The 11,239-nt window shown below is 38.2% G+C and overlaps 1 protein-coding gene across 1 annotated transcript in view; it reads right to left on the reverse strand.

The window, feature by feature from the left end:
• COPG2 (coatomer protein complex, subunit gamma 2) overlaps positions 1–11,034 on the reverse strand; it is a 179,305-nt gene extending 168,271 nt beyond the window's left edge. Inside the window, exons 1-3 of the mRNA XM_011939614.1 lie at positions 10,987–11,034; positions 10,350–10,430; positions 5,536–5,607 (exon numbers count right to left, since the gene is read on the reverse strand). Coding sequence (XP_011795004.1) covers positions 5,536–5,562 — 27 coding nt within the window. The 5' untranslated portion in view covers positions 5,563–5,607; positions 10,350–10,430; positions 10,987–11,034. The remainder of the gene's footprint in view (positions 1–5,535; positions 5,608–10,349; positions 10,431–10,986) is intronic.
• Positions 11,035–11,239: the final 205 nt, after the last annotated feature.

The following is an 11,239-nucleotide window of genomic DNA, read 5'->3' on the forward strand; positions in this document are numbered from 1 at the left end:
ATGGGATTACAGGTGGCTGCCAGGATGCCCAGCTAATTTTTTGTATTTTTAGTAGAGACAGGTTTCACTATATTGGCCAGGCTAGTCTCAAACTCCTGACCTCATGATCTGCCCGCCTCGGCCTCCCCAAGTGCTGAGATTACAGGCATGAATTACTGCACCCAGCAGACAACCTGATTTTTTTAAGTGGTACCAAATTTTAACAGACACTTCATCAAAGCAGATATACAGATGACAAATAAGTAAATGAAAATATGCTTAGGCTGGGCACTGAGACTTAACACCTGCAATCCTAGCACTTTGGGAGGCCGAGGTGGGCAGATCACGAGGTCAAGATATTGAGACCATCCTGGCCAACATGGTGAAACCCCGTCTCTACTAAAAATACAAAAATTAGCTGGGTGTGGTGGCGTGCGCCCGTAGTCCCAGCTACTCGGGAGGCTGAGGCAGGAGAATGGCATGAACCCGAGAGGTGGAGCTTGCGGTGAGCCGAGATCACGCCACTGCACTCCAGCCTGCCGAAAGAGCCAGACTCTGTCTCAAAAAAAAAAAAAAAAAAAAACAGAAAGAAAATATGCTTAAGATACTCATCATTAGGGAAATGCAAATCCGATAACGCCACTCCTAGATATTAATCAGAGAAATGGAAACAGGTTCACACAAACACTTCTACTGGAATACTTTTAGCAGCTTTATCCACAATAGCCATAAACTGGAAACAAACCAAAATCCATATACTTCAAACAGATAAATCACTCAGATGATCTCCATAAAACGGAATACTATTCAGTGATAATAAGGAACTAAGTACTGATACATATAAGAAATTGAATCACAAAAGCCATAAGCTAAGTGAAAGAAACAAGACATAAAAATCACACAAGACTATATACTATATGATTAGATTTAAATGAAATTCTAGAAAATGCAAAACTACATAGTCGGAAAGTAGAACAAGTGCTAGAGTTCGGGTGAGGGAATAAGTAACTAAAGGATATAAGGACATATTCTGGAATGGTGAAAAGTTTCTATACCATGACTGTAGTGGTGGTTCCATGACTCTATACACGGTCAAAACTCACTAAACTGTACACTTAAAACTGGTGAATTTTATAAGTTATATTCAATAGAGCTTATTTCATTTTTAAAAAGACTATAAAGGTTTTAAAAATTTTAACCTATAGGTCAGTGGGAGGAATTTAATAAACAAAGAATATCAACAGGCAATTCAGAGACAAAAGCAAAATGACTATTAAACATATGAAAAGAGTTTCAACCTCAGCGATGATCATGAAAATGCAAATTAAAACCACAAAAAGATGCCATATCATATTTTCCAAATGGCATGTACTTGGGCCTGGCAATAAGAAATGGTGAGGATTTGGAGCAATGTCTGTATAATTTAATACAACCTCTAATCTAACAGATCAATTTGACATGACTGTCAAAAAACAAGCATTATCTAGAAATTCCACTTGTAGGTATCTACTCCAGAAAAAGTCTCACTCTGTACATAAACATTATGTGCAGTATCATGTGTAATAGGTAAAATGTGGGAACAACTTATATCTACCAATGGGGGAATGGACAAATAGAATTACTGTATATTCACATATTGGAATTCCATACAGTAGTGAAAGCAAATAAAGTAGAAGTACGTGTAACAAGCAGGTAAATCTTAAAAATGTATTAATTATAAACACTGCAGGCCAGGCGTGGTGGCTCACACCCGTAATCCCAGTACTTTGGGAGGCCAAGGTGGGCAGGAGATCGAGACCATCCTGGCCAACATGGTGAAACTTCGTCTCTACTAAAAATATAAAAAATTAGCCAGGCATGATGGCACGCACCCGTAGTCCCAGCTACTCAGGAGGCTGAGGCAGGAGAATCACATGAACCCAGGAGGTGGAGGCTGCAGTGAGCCAAGATCACACCACTGCACTTCAGCCTGGGCGACAACTCAAAAACAACAACAACATTGCAAAATAATATGAAGATGTTATTTTTATACTTAAAGACACAAAAAATGCAAAGTATTGATTATAGAAAAAAACATACATAATCCTCATGAAGAAGAATACCAGCCTTCTGGTAAAGGAATGCTGGTAATGGAAGGAGCGCCACATGCTTCTGGCAAAATCTCTACCTCTCTTTGCCCCAAAACAATCACCCCCTCAATTCCGTATTTTGCCTAAGGAACCATTAAAACTAATCACATCATGCTGTACATGGCTACTTACCTCAGTCACTTCAAAAAGCCTAAAACATTCTGGTCATTACTCATAACCTGCAGACTTACTCCTTGCATCTGGGTTAGCACCTCAACTCACTCCATTTTCCATCCTTCTAATCAGTGCCATTATATTCTCTGACACTTTCATCAGCAAAATCCCCTACATTCTCAAACTCTTCTCTGAATGTTCCCATCTTTTTCTCTAACTGAAATGTGGCTCTCTCCCAGGGATCCTCTGGCAACCCTCTGAAACAGCGGCTGTTTTCTCTCACATAACCCTCATACCACCAGGCCTACAGGTGGGGAAGCTTATGCCTTTATACTATGTCACCTACTACCATTGCTGGTTGTCCATTAAACCCAGGTTACTTCCCCTATTTTTAAAAAATACCAGTACCTTCTTCACTGTCTCTCCAATACAATCCCAGTAATAAGTATTGGTAATTTTAATATCCATACAGATGGTATCTCTAAACCTCTGACCTCTTCATTCCTTGACCTCCTCTTCTCCAATGATGCCATCCTCCCTACAATGATCACCCAATTCCACTGCCACAGCCTCTAACAGTAACAGCATCCTTTTCTAATTTCATTTCCAAGCACTCACACTCCTGACTCCAAAATTTTTTCACTCTCTCAACCTACAAGCTACTGATCCTATCAACTTTTTGCTGTCCCTGTCAGCCCCGTTCTTGCTTCCCTCCTAACCGAAGATTCCACAGTCGATATTTCAACCACTCAACTTCTTTGCTTCTCCCTCTGTTTACTAACCTGGCAAAACTTCAATCCTGATTAAATCCTATCTCTAAGCCTTCAATGCTTTAACCTGCAGGCTGTAGTTGGAGAAAAACATTCACCATGCTACCTGGTAATACTTTAAATTCATGAGCACTAAAACTTCAACAGGCTATTAGTCCTTTCGAACAATCCTACATTTCCCTAATCCATTTCCTACAAAAAAATTTCACATCTTCTTAATATAAACCTCTGTGCTACAGGCTTCAAAAGTTTGTTCTCATTCTGTTTCTTTCTTACTCTGCTTCCTTTTCTCAACTACATGTCCAGCTTTTCTTCCCAACTGCCAGCCCGCTGAGTAACCGCAGCCTTGGGAAGACACCTGGCAGCAAAAGCAGAGCCACAAAAGAGGCAATAGCCTTCCATGACTTGTGTAACAGCCTCCGTCTGAACCCTACTCCAGCAGCTCAACCTACCTAGTTTTCTAGTCTAATTCCTCTAATAAACACCTAATTCCACAATACTCATAGTAGTTCTGTTTCCCTGTTTGAACCTTGAATTTCTGGTACAGGAAGTGGTTAAAAGGAAAGAAGACCTTAAAGATATGAACCTGAAGTTGCTTCTCTGATTTGATTGAAGGTATTAATGACCAGTTTCCCATGACAAAGGGGCTACTAGTAGTCCATGGCATGCAGTGGCAAAATATTTAAAATTATCATCTGCAGACAAGGACCTACAGAAGACAAAGCTTTGAGTAACTAAGTAGATGATGCCATAGAAGATTTTAGTAAAAATAAGTTGTATAATGGGTTAATTAGTTGTTTCTAGGTACACTGGAGAATTCTTTTCTCAAGAAAATAAAATAATGAGTTCAGAGTTTTAAATGCACCACTCAAATCTGGGTAAGAGGACCAGAAATCTATTAACTGCCTTCATAAGAAAGCCTTATATTACGTGGCCACAGGGCTGAGATTTCTACAAAGCATATCCTGCAGTGGCTCAGTTACAATGCAAATTCAATTCACACTGTTGCAGGACATCTTATGTTAAAGTTAGGACCTTGACTGGCAAGGAATGGGGCCCTGAAAAGTGGAATGATGATACACAGGCAGACTCTGATGAAGCCAAGTACCCCAAACTCCTAAATTCTGCCACATCTTTTGCCAGTAGAAGCGTCAGTCCTTTATCCCATATGTGAGGAAATTAGTCTCCCTTTGCCTGTAGAGTATATAATGGCCTCCCCTGACACAGCTGCATTACAGGGGACTGCTGATCTTCCTGAAGATCTACTCCTAAAACCTCTCATAGATCTGTAACAAGACTCAAATCTCAGGAGGTTCTGGGGGTTGACGCAAAATGTGACGTGTGATGATATGTAATACATACCAAAAAACTGCAAGATTTGGCAAATTTATGTTAATGGAAAGCTGGAAAATAGATATCCCAGAATTACCTTCCCTGTATGGTTCTACCTTAGGGCTAGGCAAAAGAAAAATGTACACCACACTTAGAAGACAGACAAAAAGCAGCAGACATATGTTCTGAAGGTCAGGGTGGTCTAAGGTAATGAGAGGCAGGTTTAGTCTGCACTCATTTTTCTTTTTCCTTATTCCATTCCTTATTCCCCTTCCCCACTCCACATCCATCTCTTCTTCTCAACTGACAGCCCCGCTGACTAACAGCAATCCCAGGCCCACCAGAAACTTGACTAACAACTGACAAATGTGGTAGCTATGTCCACTGACTTCTTTATCAGTCCACCTTTACAGTGTCATGCCAGAAGCTAGGTATTAACAGTCTTTATGACTTCACAGTAGCTCTGCAGAGGAAGTTTTACAACTGCATTCTTTAATTCTTCCATTTTCATGTCTTATAATGAACATTTATAAGTTTTATAAGCAGTCAAATAGTTTAAAACATTTCAAGCAACACTCCCTAATTTAGAACACTCTTAGTTTCCTGGGGAAAATAAATAAAAGGAGTTTTCTCATCGTACTGGGTATATACCCAAAGGATTATAAATTATTCTACTACAAAGACACATGCACACATATGTTTATTGCAGCACTATTCACAATAGCAAAGACTTGGAATCAACCCAAATGTCCATCTGTGACAGACTGGATTAAGAAAATGTGGCACATATACACCATGGAATACTATGCAGCCATAAAAAAGGAGGAGTTTGCGTCCTTTGTAGGGACATGGATGCAGCTGGAAACCATCATTCTTAGCAAACTATCACAAGAAGAGAAAACCAAACACTGCATGTTCTCACTCATAGGTGGGAACTGAACAATGAGATCACTTGGACTCAGGAAGGGGAACAGCACACACTGGGGCCTATCATGGGGAGGGGGGAGGGGGGAGGGATTGCACTGGGGAGTTATACATGATATAAATGATGAAATGATGGGTGCTGACGAGTTGGTGGGTGCAGCACACCAACATGGCACAAGTATACATATGTAACAAACCTGCACGTTATGCACATGTACCCTAGAACTTAAAGTATAATAAAAAAAAAAATAATAAAATAAAAAATAAATACATAAAAAAAGACTTACGTCATTAGATTGAAACAACCGCGTCATTGCAAAGAAGGCTTCGGTAGCTTCCGTTGTTCCAAAGTGTTCACCCTAAGTAAAATTTAAAACAATTTTTAAACTTTAAAAAATATGTATTCATATATATGTACACATACACACACAGGATTTTCTATTTCTGCAAAAATCCTTTAGAACTCAAGAAAAGAGAATTTATTTGTAAACATTTTGCCTCTGCAATTTTTCTGGCTTTCAATCTGTAAACCCACATGGTCATTTATTCTCCCTTATTTAAAATAATTCAGTATCACATACCATGCTTAAAAGTTCTAGCATAGTAGTCTCTAACCTTTTAGTAGAAACTATTTTAAATCTCCCTGAAGTATTGTAGTTTACAATGAGGCAGAAAATTATAGCACTCACAATAGGACGTTATTATTACACTGCCTAAGAGCAGAGATCACATCTATAATCTAATGCCCAGCACAATGCCTAACATGTCATAGGAGCATAATAAATATTAAAATGTAAGGAACCATCTATTAGGAATCTCAGCAAAGTGGCAAGAAGGGGACCAACCAAAAGGGCAGGAACCAGATTCATCGTATAAAAAAACTAGGCTTAAGGGGCTGCTATGTAGCTTAATATTGGCTCAAGCCCCTAAAAACAGGCTTTGGATCAGAGCTTCAAATGCTTTAATGTGCATGACAATTCATCCTGGGATCTTGCCAAAATGCAGATTCTGATTCAGTGGCTCTGTGGTAAAGCCTGAGATTTTGCATTTCTTTTTTTTTTGAGATGGAGTCTCACCCTGTTGCCCAGGTTGGAGTGCAATGGTGCAATCTTGGCTCACTGCAACATCCGCCTCCCGGGTTCAAGTGATTCTCCTGCCTCGGCCTCCCAGCTAGCTGGGATTACAGGCGTGCACCACCACGCCTGATTAATTTTTTGTATCTTTAGTAAAGACGGGGTTTCACCATGTTGGCCAGGCTGGTCTTGAACTCCTGACCTTGTGATCCACCCGCCTCGGCCTCCCAAAGTGCTGGGATTACAGGCGTGAGTCACCGCGCCTGGCCTGAGATTTGACATTTCTAACAAGTGATTCTAACAAGTGAATTCTGGGAACTACATTTTCTGAGCAGTGAAAAAGTGTTAGATAACGTATTTCAAAACATCTCAGATCATAGATTACCTCGAATATTACCATTTCAGTATTTAATGTCTTCAATAAAAGCAATCCTATATAATAATATGTTACACTCAATCACTTTTCAGAGCTTCAGAGTCCACATAAAATATAACTAGTCTTCAATCTATTTGCCATAGGTATAAGAATAAATTTTGGTGAAAAATACTGACAGTTTAGGATGAAAGACAAAGTACAGTAAGTTTATACTTACTTAAATCAGTGTATCCAGCCTGCTCATCAGCAAGAGATTTATCTCTCTTTCATAACTATTTACTGAATACCCAGAAGTCTGTGTGCTTTTCACTTATATAGGAAAACCTTACATCCTACTGTTTCACATGAAACTCAGAAAACACATGGATATGTCAACTCTCACAGAAATTCAAAAGTATCTTTCTATAAAGCTCTACCAAGGACTAGGCAAAGATAAAATGTATGTTCCCAAACTTGTTTATATAGTTAATTGTGTTTATGCTGTGCTTGGTAATTTCCTTATCAAGATAATTAAATGTTTCAACATGAGTTGCCTCATCCAAAAGGTAATGTCCAACATAAAAATATATGTTACTCTCAATCAACTTTGACCATTCAGAACTTTTGTTTATACAATGGATTTAGCCAACTTGGACACAATGTGTGCTACGAAAAGTTAAACCCAATTGACTATGCTTTAAATGTTTCTTATATGCCTACACAGAGGGATTATATTGTTTGTGAGCAGATATATTTTATTTAAAACTATGTGCTTGATGATCGGGCACAGTAGCTCACACCTGTAATCCCAGCACTTTGGGAGGCTGCAGTGGGCAGATCACCTGAGGTCAGGAGCTGGAGACCCACCTGGCCAATATGATGAAACCCCGTCTCTACTAAAAATACAAAAATTAGCCAGGCATGGTGGCACACGCCTGTAATCCCAGCTACTCAGGAGGCTAAAGTAGGAGAATCGCTTGAACCAGAGAGGCGGAGCTTGTAGTGAGCCGAGATCGCACCATTGCACTCCAGCCCAGTGACAGAGTGAGACTCCATCTCAAAAAAATAAAAAAAAAATAAAAAACTATGTGCTCATTGTTTAGTCCTCATTTGTAAACAAGAAAACTTTATTAAATCTCTGAATGAGGATCTCTGAATGAGGTCTTCAGCAACAAAACAAAGTAAAGATAAAATATTACCTTAGAATTCAAATTGGAAACCATGGTTATCCTAGCACCATATGTAAACCACCTGAGGTATATGGCATATATGTATGTTTTACGTGTCCCTCCATACGTGTATAGACATACACAGTCAGCCTTCCAGTCAGCCCTCCATAACCATGAGTTCTGAATCCGTGGATTCAACCAGCCTCAGATTAAAAACATTCAAGGAAAAAAGTGGGCAAAGGATATGAACAGACACTTCTCCAAAGAAGACATTTATGCAGCCAACAGACACATGAAGAAAATGCTCATCATCACTCGCCATCAGAGAAATGCAAATCAAGACCACAATGAGATACCATCTAATACCAGTTAGAATGGCAATCATTAACAAATCAGGAAACAACAGGTGCTGGAGAGGATGTGGAGAAATGGGAACACTTTTACACTGTTGGTGGGACTGTAAACTAGTTGAACCATTGTGGAAAACAGTGTGGCGATTCCTCAAGGATCTAGAACTAGAAATACCATTTGACCCAGCCATCCCATTACTGGACATATACCCAAAGGATTATAAATCATGCTACTATAAAGATACATGCACACGTATGTTTATTGCAGCACTATTCACAATAGCAAAGACTTGGAATCAACCTAAATGTCCATCAGTAACAGACTGGATTAAGAAAATGTGGCACATATACACCATGGAATACTATGCAGCCATAAAAAACGATGAGTTCGTGTCCTTTGTAGGGACATGGATGCAGCTGGAAACCATCATTCTCAGCAAACTATCGCAAGAACAGAAAACCAAACACTGCATGTTCTCACTCATAGGTGGGAATTGAACAATGAGATCACTTGGACACAGGAAGGGGAACATCACACACCGGGTCCTATTGTGGGGAGGGGGGAGGGGGGAGGGATAGCATTAGGAGATACACCTAATGTAAATGACGAGTTAATGGGTGCAATACACCTGCATGGCACATGTATACATACGTAACAAACCTGCACGTTGTGCACATGTACCCTAGAACTTAAAGTATAATAATAATTAAAAAAAAGATAAGCAAAAATAAAATCAATAAAGTTATAACAGACCCGAAAAAAAAAAACATTCAAGGAAAAAAAAACTGGGTTTGTACTGAACATGTACAGATGTTTTCTTCTTGTCATTATTACCTAAACAATACAGCACAACAACTATTTACACAGCACTAACATTGTACCAGGTATTATAATCTAGAGATTATAATCTAGGTATTATAATCACAGAGATGACTTAAAATATATGGGAGGATATGTGTAGGTTATATGCAAATACTACACCATTTGTATGAGGGACTTGAGCATCTATGGACTTTAGTATCCAATGCAGGTCCTGGAACCCATACCCCACTGTTATTGAGGGAATACGAATCCATGAAACAAAATCATATTTTCTAAGGCCCTAGACATTACATGAGTTTTTTTTTAAGTCTGGGGCAAAAAAAAAAAAAAAAAGAAATAGAAAATTAATAACAATAGTAGCAAGCAGAATCCATATTTCATGAGTGCAAATATTTTTTGCTGGTTTTGTCTGCTATATCCCCAACACCTAAAACAGTGCACAGGACACAGCAGCTATGCAATAAATATTTGCTGAATGATGGAAGGAAAACTATTCCTGAATGCTTACTATGCGTTCAGTACTATTCCCAGTGCTTTATACTAATGATCTCATTTAGTCATTACAACTCTGTAACAGGTATTATCATAATCTCCATGTAGAGAAAAGGACATCAAGGCACATAAAATGGTTAAGCTACTGCCCAGAATTATTTTAATAGCAATGGTGAGGTAGGGATAATAAATATAAAATCTGAATATTAAAAATCAAAGCTTTAAAACATCATGATTACACACAAAAGAAAGAAAATACCTGGAATTTGCCTGATCTTGCACTGTATTTTCAGAAAAACAAGAAGATCTCCAAACACATGTAAACAGTATGTTCTAACTAGTACTCATTAAATTGAAACCAAAGGATTTATTGAGAATCTACTACGTGCATCACTAGTTTAGGATCTCAAGAATGAAAAAGAAGTACAGGTTAAACATCTCTAATCTCAAAATCCAAAATCTGAAATGCTCCAAAATCAGAAACTTTTTGAGTGCCAATATAACACTCAGTGGAGACACTCATTGGAGCATTTTGGATTTCGGATACTCAGAGTAGGAACAGTCAGTATGTATTCTGCAAATGTTCCAAAATCCAAAAAAATCTGAAATCCAAAACCCTTCTGGTTCCGAGCATTGCAAATAAGGTATACTCAACCTATATATGTCATAGTTCTCGTACTCAAGTCTTACATATTATTTTGTCAACCAAACGTTACATATGTTAAAATTAAGTGAATTTAAAATAAATAAATAATTACACTTTCCAGAAAGTATTTCATTGAATCTTCAGTATTTCTATTCCAGGACACACTTATCTGAGGAAAATAAAAGTAATTTACCTGGTTTAGTAAGTAAAGAATCTTTGTAAGAATATGCAAACATCTTCTTGGATTGATTGGAGTTTCATTGAATATACGAGCCTATGAAAAAACATAAAAAACATTGTTATTTTTCTACCTTTTCTATCACAGATTATAGCAAATCAACTTTAAAACAGACTATTTTTAATCACAGTATCCAAACAACATGGTCTATAGTTCTCAATTTACTAAAGTATCTGATAAATTATTACATGTGGCCTTGATTTTCCATCCTATACTTTCTAATTCATTCCCTTAGGTTGACTACTTCAACTTTATGGGCTATACCAGTTAAATAAGGATCACAATACTGATCTATATCATACTAATACAATGACATTAATACAGATAACTGATTTCAATAATCTTGCACTAAACACCTCTTCTTACATTTAAAATTCCCAACCTGTGACAGTCTTCATGTCTTTGCATTTCTATAAGCTCTAAATTCTCCTGTGACAAGTAACCCCTCTTCCTTTTCCCTTAAATCTATATTCCCTAAACTCTGTTACGTTCCTTATTTTGGGTGTTGTGATCACAGTAGCCCAGGAATTCGCTGCCCACCACACTAAAACAGAATAGAAAAGAAAAGGCACAAAATGCTTCCCAGTCATACCTCCTGTAAAACAGCACTCTTCTCCAGATGCTGGAAAGGATTTGAGCCACTACCTATGTATAAAACAAAATAATGTCCTGAATAGCTGTTTTACACAAACTTATGTATTTTCCAGAGAAGAGTACTGAATGCTTGGTAAGTGAACACTTGGATAGCACAGTGATAATCATTGCTAATATGCATACAAACTGAATGAAATCATTCTGATCCCGGCTCTGTCACTGCCACACTCGAAGAGCTGAGACTTCTCTTT

The sequence above is a fragment of the Colobus angolensis genome, unplaced genomic scaffold (genome assembly GCF_000951035.1).
Source record: "Colobus angolensis palliatus isolate OR3802 unplaced genomic scaffold, Cang.pa_1.0 Scaffold182, whole genome shotgun sequence".
Classification (NCBI taxonomy): domain Eukaryota; kingdom Metazoa; phylum Chordata; class Mammalia; order Primates; family Cercopithecidae; genus Colobus; species Colobus angolensis.